This window comes from Crocuta crocuta, unplaced genomic scaffold, assembly GCF_008692635.1.
Source record: "Crocuta crocuta isolate KB4526 unplaced genomic scaffold, BGI_CrCroc_1.0 scaffold124, whole genome shotgun sequence".
NCBI lineage: Eukaryota > Metazoa > Chordata > Mammalia > Carnivora > Hyaenidae > Crocuta > Crocuta crocuta.
The window spans coordinates 1,801,244-1,817,374 of record NW_027551573.1 but is presented as its reverse complement, the minus strand read 5'-3'; the positions used below and the strand labels follow the sequence as shown (position 1 = coordinate 1,817,374).

The following is a 16,131-nucleotide window of genomic DNA, read 5'->3' as shown; positions in this document are numbered from 1 at the left end:
TAACTTTTGTAACCCCAGATCCAATAAACAGAATGGAAAGGAAGAAAAGAGCAACATCGGCAGCCTCGTCCACCACCTCTGACTCCCTCTCTCTCTACCTCACACTCTACTTGAGAAGGGAGGGGGTGAGCACAATCTCTCGTATGGAGGAAAATCCCCCCCCCCGACTTTATTTTGTCCCCACCCTTTGACCAACTGCCACACCATCACGAGCGGGCTTGTCAGCGGTGGCGGCGATGGCAGCAGCTGGAAGTTTCCAGTTGCCGACCAGAGCAAAGGTCACACTATTTTTGGCCTGTCGGCCAAGCTGCAGGAAGGGCAGCCGGGCCCCCAGGGGGGTTGGGGATTTCTGCATCGCCTCCAGAGGGAGCATCTCAGGTTTTAACTGCTTGACAGGCTGGGCAGGGGGGAGGTTCACTAAGCCTACCTGCTCACCCCACAGGGCCTGGCTCCCTCCTTCAGCCCCACATCGCTGACCTCGACGCAACTACAAACACGATAGAGCTTCGTGGGGGCCCAGAGGACACCAACATGGAAACCGGTTGCTGACAGGAGCTTCTCAACAGATTCTCAGCAGATCTGCTGACCCCAGGACTCAGCAACAACCACAACCCAACACCCCGTAATCAAAAGTCAAGAACAGAGCCACCGCCCAACTCCAGGCAGCCAAGTTTCTGACCACCTCCCGTTTTAACTACCAATGGCTCAAGTCAGAGCGGGGGAAAAAAAAGGGTTCTCTGGTTTCTTTAACTGTTCCCACACCAGATCTGCTTTTCTTACAGACCCTTAAGATAAAAGAGAGACTGTTCAGTTCAGTTTGCAGATGAACCACACACGAAGGGCCGAGAAAAGCCCTGAAGCCCAAGAATGCTCCTGAACTGAAGCCACAACAAGCACTGGGCCACATTCAGATCAGGACTCGGGGCCACACATCACCTATGAGGGAGGAGATGCCCTGAAAGGGCACCTGGGTTCCCCTGCACTACATCCTGCCCCCACGTGCCCATGTCCCTTCAAAGCGAGCGCTCTCGTTTGCCATCTTTTTTGGGCAGGGAGCTCTGCAGCCCNTCCGTGTCCAGGTTGCATTCATACACTTGATTATTCTGTGGCGCGTCTGCCAGGCTGTCAGGTCTCTTTCTCCGCTGGGTTTTGGGCCAGCACCTAGCACAGCACCTGGCACAGAGGAGGCACTTCCTAAGTATCTGCATTCCTTTAAAAAGTGCAGCGCCCATGCCGTCCTTAAATTATTCAAAGCTTGCGAGAATGTATCGATATGCAAGGAGCTCACTGAAACCAGAAATAATACAGAGCCCCAGTTAGACAACTTATGGTAAACCCTGAAGTGCACTATTATGAAGCAGCTTAAAAGAATGGGGTAGTTCTCTGTATATTGACATGCATGAAGAAATCACCAACATTTTCTGTTGAAAGAGCTAGTCACAGAATAATTTGAAAAAAATAAATAATGAAATTGTATAAATATAATTAAGTGGTTATATAGGAAAGATACATAAACACCAAACCCTTAAGATTGGATTTCTCAAAAGATATAGGACTAGAATAAACACTCAGTTTCTAGATGTTATATCACTGTGTGAATTCTTTACACCATATGTTACTGAGCTCGTCATGCTTAGCTATTCAGATCCCGGCTTGCTGTGTGACCAGTAGCGTTACTTAACCTCTCTGGGCCTCCATTACTTCATCTACACAAGTCCGATAAAACACTAACTGTGTCTTGAGGTTGTTATGAGCATCATGAACACTGATGTGAGGTATATAATACATGGTACCAGTGCCAGGTACAAAATCAGTGTTCAATAAACAGCAGCTATTCTTATTATCATTATGTATTAGCTCTAAAACCAAATATACAAATACATACATATATACATACATATATATATGAAATTTGTCTTTTGAAAGTCACTTGGAGACTTGAGAGAGAAAAGAGCCCAAGTTTTGGCAAAGTCCTCTGTCTAGCTTTGGAGTCTCATGTTAAATAGGAAATACAAGTATTGCCCCACGGACAAACATGCTTGAGTGGGAATTAACAGCTACCCCCAAACCTGCCTGTTTTCCTAATAGTTTCTCAGCAAAGGCCCACAGTTCTCACTTTAACGTCTCAGCCAGGGTGTGGCTGAAAAGTTTCTGTCATCTGCTCTGCGATTTTCCCCAAGATAACCTAATAAAGCAAATTGCTCCATCCGTGCTCCGTGCACTGTGAGGAGCTTAGCAAAGAGGCACAAGGCAGGTCCCTGGCTCGCTCTCTCAGTGCTCGCTTCCCCAGAGAGCCCCTGCTCTCTGTTGGGGCCCCTGCTGCTGGGAGCTCAAAGGGCAAAGACACAGCAGCCTGGCGCAGGCCCTCGCCTTCCCGAAGGCCCCGGTGCTTACCTGCACGGTCAGGTAGAGCCTGTGGGGGCTCCCGGGGCCGGCCCAGTCCACGCTGAGGGCCCGGCACTGAGCTAGGGCCGGGCGAGCTGCACTTCGGGCGCCGGAGTCCTCGTCACCGCTGACTGGGGTATCTTTTCCACGGCCTGTCCCGGGACAGAGAGTACAGGTAAGATGCTAGGCCGCTGGCTGAAGACTGTTGGCCAGGACCACTGGCCAGGGCCGCGGCTGAGCTCTGCTCCCCTACGCTGTGGGCTGGCCCTCACACGCCTGACCTGCTCAGAGGGAAGGCCTGGCACCAGGCAGGGGCTGTGCTCCTTTCTTCCCAAAAGCCACCCCAAGCTTCTCTTCGGGAAGGCGCCCAAGGCCTCTGGGGCAGGAGGGGTGCTCCCCACCGTCCGCAGTGGATTTGGGGGCTGGCACTTGCTCATGAACACTCTCTACAGAGAGCAGCAAAGGGAAACCGATGCCAACCTGGCTGTGCCAACCTTCACAGGAGGTGCACCCCAGGGCTGTGGCTTTATTACCAAGGCTGCCTCTAGGTGGCAATTTCTCCCCTGCCTTCACAAAGACCAGCCCCACACTGGGTGGCCCGGTCCCTGCAGCCTCCAAAAGCATCTTCAGGACCAGCTAAAGCACATCCCCTTGAGCCTCTGACATGCTGCCCCCCTCGCCGACGCGGAGAGAGCTGACTGTGCTAGAGGTGTCCCGTGCACCCCACCTCAGCCCCCCACCACTACCTGTGAGCTGGGACGGGACGGGGGAGGTGGCAAGCTGCAGAGCCAGCACACCCGGGTGTGGTAACATCCTGGGCCAAGCGCTTTCGAGACCTTAATGCCCTTTCTAATCCTCAATTTCTTTGTCAAGAATATGGGGATAAGGAAGCAAGCTCATAGTCCTGTGGCAAGGGCTAAATGGAATGACACACATAAAGTGCTCACACTGTGCCAGGTACACAGAAAGCGGCCACAAATGCAGGCCGTTAGGACGTGCCCAGGGTCACACTGAGCCAGGAGTCCAATCCCATGTGCTAACCCACCCTGTTTGCCTATCCCTCTGAAGGTGGTGATAAGAGTGGGGGTGGGGACAGAGGGGCTGGAGTGGGCAGGGGTGACCTAGCTGGCTGGAGCCCTACTCAGTGGCAGGCACTCTGCTTAGCAGTTCACACTCAGGATTTCATTTGACCTTTGTCTTAAATTTTCAAAGTGGCTAAGTCTTCTTAACACTCACTTATTAGACCAATATGCATGCATGCGCACATACACAAGCTTGGAAGGAACTATATAAAATGTTCACTAAGGACCTTATAAGTACTTTTTATTTTATTTTTTATACTTTTTCTGTGTGTTTCTGTGTTCTTGATTTCTCGAGGGTTTTTTTTTTTAGTGTTCTAAGGGAACATGTGTTTTGTTTTCTTTTTGCTCTTTTCTTTTTCTCTTTTCTTTTTTTTTTGTTTACAGAAAAGCAATACTCATTCATATTATATTTGTAATCCTTAGACAACCTTGTGGAATACAGACCATCTTCATTCCCTTCTAGACAATTCAGGCTATCTGACCCCAAAAGTTTAAGCTTTTCCCAGATACCCCCGGGGCCATCCCCAGCTTCACTGTCCCTACAGAGAGACTTTGGAGAGTATCACTCTGGCCGCCACCCGTGGCACAAACGTGGGGGGAGAGAGGGAACTGAACAGGAATTTGCTGTGTGCCCTCTCTGAGCCTCAGCTTCCCCTTCTGTACATCAGAAGGCTTGGATCTGATGGCCCAGAGGGGCTCTACTAGTTCAGACAGGCTGGTAATCTAACCTCCTTCATCTGTGGGTCAGGAACAACAGAGAGCAAGCCTCCGAAGACACCTTGACTGAAGACCCCTCTGTCCCTCCACACTTCCATGGAGACTTGCCCAAGCTCAGCTCGGGAGGCCGTCATGAGGCAGCCTCCCAGACCCGGTGATCCAGCCCGCATCAGAAATCAGAGGTGCAGCTCACTTATTGGCGTGTGAGGCACCAGGGGACATGACCCAGAAAAGAGAGCTGGTGGTGACACTCCCCCAGGGGGCAGCGGGGGCCCAGACTCAAAAACTCCTTCACTGCCCGCCTGCTGTCGGGGCCCCTACAGGATCTGCCCCGGATGGCACCCAAACTCCTCGGGGCCACGCTCCCGCACAGCTTCGGTCCGCTCCTCGCGTCCCCCCGCGGACCGGCCGGCCGATCAGGTGTCAGCGCCGCGCCGGGCACCGGGCTGCCACTTCACCTACCTTGTTTACCCCAGCCGCGGGCAGAAACCGGAGCGAGACCGCGAGCGCTCGGCCAAGGACCAAGGACGGGCCGCCAGCGCAGCGCCCCGACCCGGCTGGCCGGAGATCGCGTGGTTCGGGCGGCGTTGTCCCCCGGCTCCAGCGACCGCGTTGAAGTNCGGCCCGGGGGCTCCCAGGCACCCTGTAATTACCTGACAGCTCTGACTGAGCCTAGGAACTTGCGAGAAAGCCCGGCCTCATCTCTGCTATCTGGAGGAAGGAAGGGAAATAAAGAGGCATTTTAAAAATGCGGACTCACCAGTTCTCAACCTCCCCGGGCCGGTGTGTGGGAAAGGGCGGGCGNTCCCCAGCTCTGGCTCCCCGGCCCGGCCCACTCTCCACAGGCCGCGCAGCGAGGGCGTGGCTCCCAGGTTCCACGGCCGGCGAGACGGGACCATGGCCCGGGGCTCAGCGGCCTCCTCGGGGCGCCGGGCAGCCTGCGGACAGAACGGGGGAGGCGAGACTGAGCCGGCCGGCCGGCACCCGGGGGCAGATCGGAGCCCGCCATCCGCAATGGGGTCACCTGTCACCCAGAAGGGCAGCCCCAACTCCAATTCCAAACCCCCCGTCCCACCTCAAAGATCCCCGGGGGCTTAAGGGATAAAACAGAGCCCGGCACCATTTCAGGGTGCTTTTTTTTCCCAAGTAGGGAGGCTCAGAAGTGGGTGAGGAGCCCATCAGGTGTGTCTGCGGCACTGTGGAGACCTCACATCTCAGCCCCTCCACTGGAAGTGTGGCAGCCTCTGCACCAGGTCACAGCCCCACAGAGAGGGAGCAAAAGTCAACAGCACCTCCATAAATCTAATCGGAAGGGAAATGACTGTGGCCAGTAACAAGCTAAGCTTAGATATAACAAATTCTCTTAAAGTCCACTCATTCATGTATTCAACTAGGTTTCACTCCGTGCCTACAACTTGGCAGGCAGTAAGAGACAAAGATTCATTCCTTCTTCATTTAATAATTATTTATCTGGTGCCTGCTGTGTGTCAGCCACCTACCAGGGGTCCTCTTTGATCAGGAGAGATGGGGCCTCAAAGCTCCCTGTCAGGAGGGAGGTAAGCACTTCCACAAACCTTTGCGATCAGAACAGGAATGCAGGGAAGCACCAGGTGGTATGGGAGAGCGGGGATGGGGGTGGGGAGCACTGGTCTGGATAGAAAGCCTCAGAGGTCCCTCAGAAACTGAGCAGATAACAGAAGACCGACTTTAAGCATTCACGGCACAAGTCTTTATTGAGCACCTATCATGTGCAAAGCAGCTGTAAGGGCATTTAAAGTACCGAGCTACAGTTCCAGACTTAGACAGTGATGCCATTAACAGAAGAAGCCAAATCAGCCCAGAGAGGTGGTGTGGAATTTGCTTTTGGATTTAAAATGGAGTTTCAGGCACCCAAATACTTCCTAATGGCACTACCTGGGCCACAGACCACTTTCTACCAGACAGTAAAGATTATCTGTTTGATGGATGTCCACTCCCCTGACCCTCGATGGCTCCCCGGGGTGGGGCCCACAGCACGGCCATCTGTGCACCCCCGTATCACCCAGCCTGGAGCTGTAGCAACATCCACACCACGCTCAGGGCAACGACTTGATGGGTGAATGCCCTGAAATAAATGCAGACAAAAGCTCAGATTGCACCTTGGAAGAAAACAAGGAGACCCAGAGGTGAGAGGCTACTGAGGGTCCCAATGCCACAGGCGAGGACACAATCACTCAAGGTGGTACTAGAAGAAACCAAGGACAAAGCTCACTGTGGGTGGTAAGGAAAACCGGAGAAGGAAGGGCAAAGGTGGCAACAGCACCAGGCAGGTGCAGAGTCCTCAGACGTGACTGGATGGTGAGTGGGAAGGAGACGGTCGGTTCCCAGTGAGTGACACCACAGAGAGGTCAAGCTGGAAGAAAGCCGCTGGGGCTCCCTGAGGAGCGTATCCATGGAGCAGGGCAGAGGGCGGGCCTGGGAAGGCCCAAGAGGTGGGCAGGGCTGAAGGAAGCCGCCACTTCCTTCTCTGGGGAAGTCTGGCTAGGGTGTGCAGGAGAGGCTGAATTCAGAGGATGTGGTGTTTAGAACAGGAGGGGTCTGAGCATGCTGGGTGAGCGGGGCCAGGGACAGCTGAAGCACGCAGGGGCGAAAGAAGTAAGAGTGCAGGGATGAGTGGCAGAAGATCTGGTGACCGAAGGTCACAGCGCGGGGCTCTGGAAGAATGCCAGGCGCCTGGACTGAGGAAGACAACTTGGGAGAGGCTCCTGGGTACAGTGTTACTGGACTGTGGGCCAAAGGACAGGGCAGACACTAATCCAAATATGTGTACCAGCTCCCACTGAGGAAATGGAGGTGGACCAGTGTGGAGTGGAAGGGACCGGGGGAATAGCCAGATGTCCTTTGCTCCAGGTTCCTTGGCATGGAGCTGTGCACACAACCAACCCCGAGGACCAGCTGCAATGGGCAAGGAGGGAGAGAGACGGGCTTCACGTGCATGCCAAGCTGCTGGAAAGGTGAGATGGGCACTGAAGGTCAATTCCATGGGCGGGGGAGAAGACTTTTAAGGAGATGTCTAAGTCTGAGGGGTGGGGACAGGAGGAGACAATATTTCTGCGGCTTTCTGGAAGGGAAGTAGAGAGGCAGCCAGGAAGATACCAGGAAGAAAGAGGAAGGGTGTGTGCAAGATCCTGAAGAGGAAAAAGCAGCTGAATTTAGCAGCCAGAGGGTGGGAAGGTCAAAAGTATCCAGGACTCAAATAAGCCCAAGGCTGGGGCTTCTACCAATTTAGGACTCATGGGGTGGGGCAACGGGGACATGTAGTGGAGTGGCTACAACCAAAAGCTGGTTCAGACCCAGCTCTGCCACTTACTAGATGCGTGACCTTGGGAGAATTACTTTCCCTCTCTGTGCCTTATGGTCTCCATCTGAAAATGGGGAGAACTCCACCTTCTAGGGTTATAAGAACGAGACAAAGCATATATAAAGTGTTCAGAACAATACTGGCATATATAAGGAACCGAAAATCTTTTGCAGTGCTCGCCCCCTCTCCAGTGGTGAGTGAATGCAGAGGGGCTGGCGTGGAGAGACGACCAGATTTGCCCCTTTGTTTAGGCTATGGCAGTAGAGTGCAGCCCCCGCTGCCCCCCACCCCCCAGACCAGGGATATTGCAATGACTGAGGGACAGATTTGACAACTGCCCAGATACTGCTGCTGGGGAGGGCTTAGTCTCCCTGGGGGAGAAGGTCAGGGAGGTGGGACAGGGCCCTCCCCTGCACACAGTCACACATTCTGGGTTTTCAATGACAACACGGACTTCAAAACCTCGGCTCCATAAGGACAGCAGAACTCATCACCCTATGTTCCTAAAGTCCAGTCACTGCAAATACAGGGCCCCATTCTGAGGCTGCATTCCTTGCAAATAACTCTCCCCGACCAAGGAGACGGCTACTTTGTCAAGGGCATGGGGAGTGTGCCTGGGCAAGGAGAGGTGCTCACCCAGCGTCAGGGCGGAGGAAGGTGAAAGGTCAGGGATAGCTGACCCACAACCTTGAGACAGATAGGTCAGGGACTGGGGGAGTACTTGAGAATTTAAATACAGCTTCCGCTTTAAAATCTCCCAGGACCAGGCCCTTCACTGCGCCAGAGTTCTGCTCTAACTCACAACAGGGGGTTGAAGGAGGTGGCTTCTTTCTGGCTTGCTCACCCTACTGGGATCCCCTAGGCTGCTGCTGTCAGTGGCTCAATTCCCTGCTGCCCAGGGGGGTACTGGCCCAGGCCCACCTACCAACCTCAGGCTGGCCTGCCCTCCCCATGCCCTGGGGGGGGNTCGGCCCGCCCCGCTCCCGCCCCTCCCTCCCACTTTCCACAGGAAATGATTAACTCGGGCCGCGGCGCGTTCCCATGGCAACCGGCTCCTTCCCAGGCGGGGGTCGGCGGCGCGCGCGCGCGCTCCCGCTAACGCTAACTCTCCCGCGCGTGCTCACGCTAACATGCGCGGCCGCCCACACAGCGACAGCTTCTCTGCTCCGCCCAGAGGTTCCGCCGGGCCCCGGGGGCCACCCCACGCCCCGCACGCGTTAGTGCACACCTGCGCGCACGCCCGCTGGTAGTGCACACGGAGCGTCATACATGCTCGTGCTTTCGTGTACGGGCTCTCGTAAGCCAGTATACACCTCCCTCACACATGCCTTCACACGTTCACACGTGCTCTTGTCCGCACACACGTCCCCACGCTAGTCCTACGTACGTGCCTTTGCACTTATACTTCCACTCCGACATGCACACCTGCCAACCCTCGTACGGAACTTTCACACACACTCGTTACTATTCACACTTAGGCTTTTCCGCCCTGTCCTTCACAAGCTCTCATACGAGCACATGTTTTCTTGACATTCTAACACACACGGTTTCACACGCTCTAGATGGTACATGTGTACACTTCCACATGCTTCCCCACTTTACACACCCACTCACGTCATGCTGTGATGCTCAGACTCTCATGCTTCCCCACAAGTGGTCTGCGTGTGCCTCAGCGCACACGTACCCTTCTTGCTCACACGTGTTCTCTCACACTGTAGCATACATATCTTTTTTTTTATTTTTTTTTTATTTATTTCTGAGAGAGAGAGACAAACAGGGGAGGGTCAGAGAGAGAGGGAGACACAGAATCTCAAGACGGGCTCCAGGCTCTGAGCTGGCTGTCAGCACAGAGCCCGACGCGGGGCTCGAACCCACAAACCGTGAGATCATGACCTGAGCTGAAGTCCGACGCTTAACCGACTGAGCCACCCAGGCGCCCCAGCATACACATCCTTTTAAACCCGAGTCCGTGCTTTCATACACATTCTCTCACACTCGGGTTAGCATGCCTACGTACACATGCGTGTCACACGTTATCACTCGTGTATGCACACATGCTCTCACTAGCTCTAGGAGGAATACACAGGCTGGTTGCCTCCCACACCATCACCCCCAAATTAACATCTTCCAGGGCTTAAGGTGTTTTAAGGTAAAATATTCCTTTAAGCTCCAGTGAAAACACGTCCAGAATGCCCGCTCTGAAGCAGGCAGCAGCTCCCAGGGAGGCCCAGAAGTCCCTCCTTGCGTCTCAGAAGAGCCACAGGGAGCCTGCCAGCCAAGGAGAGACAGCTGACCCAGAGGAGCTTACTGTGCTCTTTGTCTCCCCAACAGAGGCGGCATTTTACCCCAGTCTGGGGCAGTGTTCTCCCTCCAGGGTGCAGGAGGAGGAGAGAAAAGCTCAGAAGCCCGCCCAGTGCTGGCTGATGGTTCTGCAGATAATCGGCAAGGGGTGGCCACTTGGCTCTTTCCCGCTTCGAAGGTCGTGGCCCAAGAGGTGCAAGGAGGGGATCCCAGTGGGGCCTGCAGATCAAGGGGAATTCTGTCTCCTGCCGCTCTAGACACTGGGCGGGCAGTCAAGAATCTCAGCCGGAACCGTAGCCAAGGGCCTGGGCCTCGGATTGTTCTGGATGCCAGAACAGGACACTCACAATCCCCCTACTGGAAGTGGGCTAAATGTGTGTTTTATTTTCTAGCTGAGCCTTCCAAGTGAAGGCCCAGCAGAGGATAAATGTCACTCTCCCGGAACGGTTCCTCAGAGAGTTACAGATTTCCAACTAAGAACCCCAGATAACCTCCCAATAGGAGAGAAGGCTGTAATTGGAGAGTTACCTTCTCTGAACCCCCTTGCCTGCTCTCCAGACAAGAGTGGTCAGGGGGACGGGTAAGGTTGGATGAGGGCAGAATTTCTCTAGAATCCTGCCCAAACATCTCCCATTGCTACAGTCTATGTTATTTAAAGTCCTCATATGGAACTGGAGGCCTTGTCTAACTTGCAGGCTGGTGACATTAACTGCAGGTTCCTTCCAACAAAGCCAAAGAGAGACTTTAAAATTAATAATAACATTTATTGTTCGTTTTCTCTGATTGCAAAAGTAATAAGTGTTCATTGTAACCATAATCCCACCCCCTAGAGATAAACGCTGCCAACATTTTAGTAGTCTTTTTTTTTTTTTTGTATGCACATAATAGCTACCATTTATCCAAAGCTAACACTGTGCCAGGCACCGGGCTAAGCTCTTTATAAACAAGATCCCACTTAACCCTGAACACCCTAGGAGGTGGATACCACTGTATCCCCAGTTTTCAGGTGAGGAAACTGAGGCTCCGATAGTTCATTCACAAACCCAGTGTGTAATAGAGCTGAGATATGAGCCTAATAGTGTGTGTATACATAGTACACACAACAATACGGTCATATGTAATGAGTTTCAGATATCAGATACAAGAGTTTGTGGAGATCAAAGCACCAAGGAAGAAAAGAAAATTGAGGTATTAGATGGAGACATTTTTGGAGTTCTCACAAAATTCTGACTTGAAACGTAAAAGGAAATTGCTTTATGATTGTTGGAATTTAGTTTAAAATATAAAATGTCACCAGGAACTAGATACCAATGGCTTCAAGGTCATTTCTATTCCAGAAACTTCGCTGATGGTTTGATGTGCAGGCCGCAAACTCTCTCCTGGCCACAGGGAAGGTAGAGATTTGCCAGAAACCTGGCCATCCCAATGCCGAAGTCCTGAACCCAGGAGTCAGGACTCTTCGGTTCAGCCTTTGGCCTTGACCTTCTGCCCACCTTCTGACAGAAATATAGAAATATAGGAAGGGCCACACAAGACGCAGTGAGCAGAATGGAGCAGAAACCACATTCATATCCACCCTGTCCTCCAGCCAGGGGACACCAGCACCATCTCTGTGTTCAAAGAGGCTGAAACTCCTCTCTCAGGTCTCTGTCTGAGAGGTAGCCACGGGCACAGAGTTCTACCATCCAGAGGGAAGTAAAGAGGGGAGAATAGCATGGATTGGATTTGATCTGGTTCTCACAGCAACCTAGAGTAAAGCCCACGTAAGATTTACATGATTCTCCAATTTTAATGATTGGCCTTGAGATTCAATCACCTCCAGGCCTTTGCAATGCTGTTCTGCTCCGAGGGCCTCTCTCCTTTCCCCCTACTCCCACCTGGCTGACTTCTGCTTATTCAAGTCCTTAAAGCTTAGAGGACATGCTCTTTGACCCTCGCAGGAACTCTATCTCCCGACTGCCCATCCCCCCACCACACCACGACACTGGATTATAATGGCCTCTTTGGTCTACATTGCTCTTGGAGGGCAAGGCCCTTTCCTGACTTGATCCAAGGAAAACCCCTACAGTAGAGCCTGGTATCACGTGTTTTCATTGACTACATAAATAGATAACATGTAATTCAGAGGGGAAGAACAGGTACATTAAAGCATATGCAAACAGGCTTTCTTCTTGTGTAAGTTAATGATAATTCTTATCAAAAGGAGATAGATCAATCCTTAAACAATTACTTCAATGTGGTCAATAAGGAGCACCCTGCGCTTGTGAAAAGTATATATCCTTGCACGATTCTGGGTAACAGTTTCTTGAAGTTGGAGAGCAACATTCTAGAGTTAGGAGTCAAATATTTAAGTAATCCTGACTCAATTAGCCACTGTTTTGAATCCACGTGTTCCAGCGCTCCTGAAATAGTTCGTTATGGACAGCGCGGAAAGAGCTGGGGAAGATCCCATGGAGGAAGAGGCTGGGTTCTGGAGCCAGCCCTGCAAGCATGAACTTGACTCCCAGCTGCAGGACTTTGTAGCTTAACCTCTGAGCATATTGGGGGATGGGGGGGAGGGGGCACTGGTTCTTGGCTCACACCTGCCGGCTTTCAGGAAGCCACGCTCCTCAGTGGACATGAAGGGGTGGGGTCTTGCACAACCCTTGGCTGGTCTGTAAATTCCTGTCGTTCTCATCTGTTACACACTAAACTCTAGGCACTAGGTGCTCAATAGCCACTTGAACAATTGGTACTCTCTCTCCTCTCCCTTCCAGCTCCCTCTGTGCACCGCCCCCAACTCCTGACCAAGGGTGCCTTCTTTCTAAAAGCTATATTAACAGGGAAAACAGTTCTCCTATTTACAAAGGTCTCTGCAGGGAACCAAGCAACTCTCCCCTCAATAAAACCACCTTCCCTCAGAATGTCTAGACAGTGACTACCTTTCTGCATTTGCCAGGGAGATTGGACCCAGCCGTGCCTCCCTGGGCTCTCAGGTGAGGGTAACCTGAAACCTCTTCCTGACCTGAGAAAGAATTTGGCAGATACCTCTCCTGGCACTCCAGGGTGATAAGCAAACAGAGGGGTTTTTTTTTCCGTTATCATTTCCTGTAGTCTAAAAAATGAGAGGAATGCAAACACTGAGAAGATATGTTCTCATGCACCAGGTAATAAAAAGATTTAGCAAGAAAGGCCATGAGAGATGAGCCCTGCCCCTGCCCCTCCTCCCTGAGTCAGCGCAACCTGCCTGCCGATCCAGAAGCCTCCAGAAGCCGCCTGGGCTTCTTCACCCAAACGCTCCCCCCCACCCCCGACCACGCTTCGCTTCTTGCTCCTAAATCATTCTATCTCCTTATTTGAAGCCAAGGCATGCATTATTAACATCGTTCCCACTTTTTTTCAGCTTCTCCATTCATTTCTACCCATCTGCTGCAAATTCTAGGTGGCTGGCATTTTTTTCATTTTTTTTTCCCTGCACAAATGTGGTAGAGACCAAGAGAGGAAGAAAAGAAAAAACAAACAAACCCAGATCCCACCACCCTTATCGTTATTGGCCCAGATTTTCTTTTCAGTATTTGACCTTGAGCAAACATTATTTCTCGATTAAGAGGAGACAATGTAGGACAATGGTTGAAACTGGGTTTAGGGGTCGGGTGGTCCTAGGTTTGAACCCTGGCTCAATCACTTCTTCTGTGCCTCAGTTTCTTCCTGTGACAATGGGAGTAGCCGTGATACCTAACCCCGTGGATTGTAGTGAGGAGTGAACATGAGCCCAGCATCTCGCACGCGGGCGGTAATCCACAAACACTAGCTTGCGTATAGTGGGAGGCAGAGCGTGAATACAATTTTCTACTTTGCCTTTCCTCACTTAAAGTCGTATAATAAGCATTTCCCGAGTTACTTGTTTCTACTATGTCCTGCTCTTTTCTGAACAACATGCCCCAGACTGAGGATAAAGCCAGATCCCATTCAGCTTTGGGATCCTAGTGTCTGGGGACACACCCAGCACTCAGACTGGAAAGAATAATCTTTTTCTTTTTTCTTTCTTTCTTTTTTAAAAGGAATCTCTGCACCCAATGTGGGGCTCAAACTCCCCACCCCAAGATCAAGAGTCACATGCTCTACCGATTGAGCCAGCCAGGCACCTGGAAAGAATAATCATTTTAAATAACTGCATAATATTCCCTGAATGTCTGTGCCCCCACTGAGCTGACCATCCTGTGAGGTCAGATATGTGAGTAGCTGCCAAATGTCCACTTGTATCAACAGCCTTGCTACTGACATCTCCCCACACGCAGCCTGTTCGTTCCCAGGGGGAGGGGGTGTTGTTAATTTCATAAATGCTTTCTGAATAAAGAGTCTGAGCATTTTTTTTACACATTCTAAACATGTTGCCAGATTGCCATCAGAAGGGGCTGTACCAAATTTACACTTTACGCTCTCGTCGGTAGCAATTTTGACGAGAACTACTTCTTACGCTAATTTGCAGTTTTCCTCATGGATCTGAAATTCCGGCCCCGGCTGGTTCCCCTGTGCGGCACGAGGCGTATAAAAAGATGTCTGAATGATGGCTGTCAAGAGGGAGGAGTGTCTGGTTTGTTTGTCGGTGTCTCCGTCTGGGCTGGGCCGGGTGGGGCTGGGAGCACTGAGTCAGAGCACCCTCTCCCTGCCTGCCCAGGTGGGTCCTGAGACATCCCACAACCCTGGGAGATTCCCTTCAGGTGACCCTTAGTGTTACTAGGGTTATCTCTGCTCTGACACCAGCCAGGCACTTCACTGTGGCTTCTTAGAGTAACTCACTCTTGGAAAGAGAATCCCTCAAGAGGCTCTGGGATCTGCATTCGGCTTTCCAGTCCTGGTGGGGCAGGAGGGGGGACACAGAGCGGCCTCCAGGTACAGCAAGCCATGTGTTCTGCAGCCACAGCTCTGGACCACCCAGACTGTCTCCTGGCACTGCCCGCAAGGCTCGCCCAGGTTCTGCGCAGCCCCGAGGCCTGCCCACCCACCCCACCCCCCCCGCACCTGACTCTGGTCCTCCCTGGGGGTGGCCCTTGTTTGCAAACAGCCACAGGAAGTTTTGACGCTGCTGATTAACCAGACTCCCACGGCTCTGGATTCTTAGTCATCACGGCAAGTCTCAACCTTCAGCCTGCCCTGCCGACATCACCAGCTTCGAGGTGACGGGGAAGAAGTGACTAGGAGCTGGCTAGTTTCAGTGACTTTCATCCGTCATCTTGGGGGTGGGGATGGGGGGAGGCGGGAGAGAGAAACGCCACCCATCCCAAACAGCCCGAACTAATGCACACTGGGCCTGGAAGGCCACAGTGGGAATTTAATCTAAATTGATTTGGTTTGCCTTTGCTGAGAGACAGCTATGTGTTTTGACCATGAAAACCGCAGGCCCGAATGTAGTCACTCATGTCAGAGGCTCTGTATCAGTACACCAGGACTTAAACTTGATCTGACTACCGTTTCCACTCCCCCACCCCCAGGAATGTAATCTTTAACCTGTCAATATAGGAATTTGCTGATTAGCACTAGATTTACTGATAGACCCCTCCTGTACACCTTAGAAAGGTGACCTTGCCTAAAACTGCATGCTTTGCTAATTAATTTCTTCTTTCCTTATTCCCTCTCTGCCTTTAAAAGCCTTCTTGTCTGTAATTCAACAGTTCCTTTCGATTTGCTAGATAGGATGCTACCCGATTCACCAATCACTAAATAAAGCCTGTTTGATCTCTAAATTTATTCAGATGAATTTGTGGTTTTATTTATATGTTTAAAAATATTTAATATTTCTATAAATTATATTTATATTAAAATGTATATAAATATTTAATATTTATTTTGAGAGAAAGCGAGAGCAAGGGAGGGACAGAAAGAGAATCTCAAACAGGCTCTGCACTGTCAGCGCAGAGCCCGACAGGGCCTCAAACCCACGAGCTGCAAGATCAAGATTAAGCCCAAGTCAGATGCTTAACTGACTGAGCTATGCAGGTGCCCTGAATTTTGTTTTTTAACAGTGCCATGCACTGGGCTAAACTCTTTACACAAAGGATTGTTTTTGGTTTCATTTAATCCTCTCAACAACATGGGCAACGTTATCATCCCATCTTACAGATGGAGAAACTGAGGTACTATGTTTTTAAGAATGGCTACAGGGAGGCCTGTGCATGAGTAGAGGGCAGCTGTGGGAAGATGGCTTTGGGCACCAGAAAAGTCAGGTGCTCTGGGGCAGGAGGCCTTGTTCCAGCCACTGCGGGACCTCGGGCAGATTTCCTCCCCTGCTCTGGGTCTCACGTCCCTCCCTGGGTAAATGGGAAGAGT

General features: G+C 51.7%; 1 protein-coding gene and 2 long non-coding RNA genes across 5 annotated transcripts in view; 2 read left to right on the top strand and 1 right to left on the bottom strand.

The window, feature by feature from the left end:
- The window catches only part of LOC144220902 (uncharacterized), a 4,190-nt gene extending 3,377 nt beyond the window's left edge, over positions 1-813 (top strand). The window contains exon 2 of the long non-coding RNA XR_013331895.1: positions 443-813. This is a non-coding gene — a long non-coding RNA (uncharacterized LOC144220902). The remainder of the gene's footprint in view (positions 1-442) is intronic.
- Positions 1-5,112, bottom strand: part of KIFC3 (kinesin family member C3) — a 31,838-nt gene extending 26,726 nt beyond the window's left edge. For 2 of the 3 annotated variants that reach the window (XM_077751255.1, XM_077751254.1), the window contains exons 1-2: positions 4,945-5,112; positions 2,395-2,537 (exon numbers count right to left, since the gene is read on the bottom strand). In XM_077751255.1, the coding sequence (XP_077607381.1) occupies positions 2,395-2,537; positions 4,945-5,083 (282 nt within the window). In that variant the 5' untranslated portion in view covers positions 5,084-5,112. Of the gene's footprint in view, positions 1-2,394; positions 2,538-4,646; positions 4,798-4,944 lie in introns of those variants that run through there. The other variant, XM_077751256.1, reaches the window with a different exon arrangement.
- Positions 5,113-6,707: 1,595 nt separating this feature from the next.
- LOC144221015 (uncharacterized) lies at positions 6,708-14,177 on the top strand. Its single transcript, XR_013331923.1, has 3 exons — positions 6,708-6,932; positions 7,074-7,177; positions 13,866-14,177. It is a non-coding gene; the product is annotated as an uncharacterized LOC144221015 (long non-coding RNA).
- Positions 14,178-16,131: the final 1,954 nt, after the last annotated feature.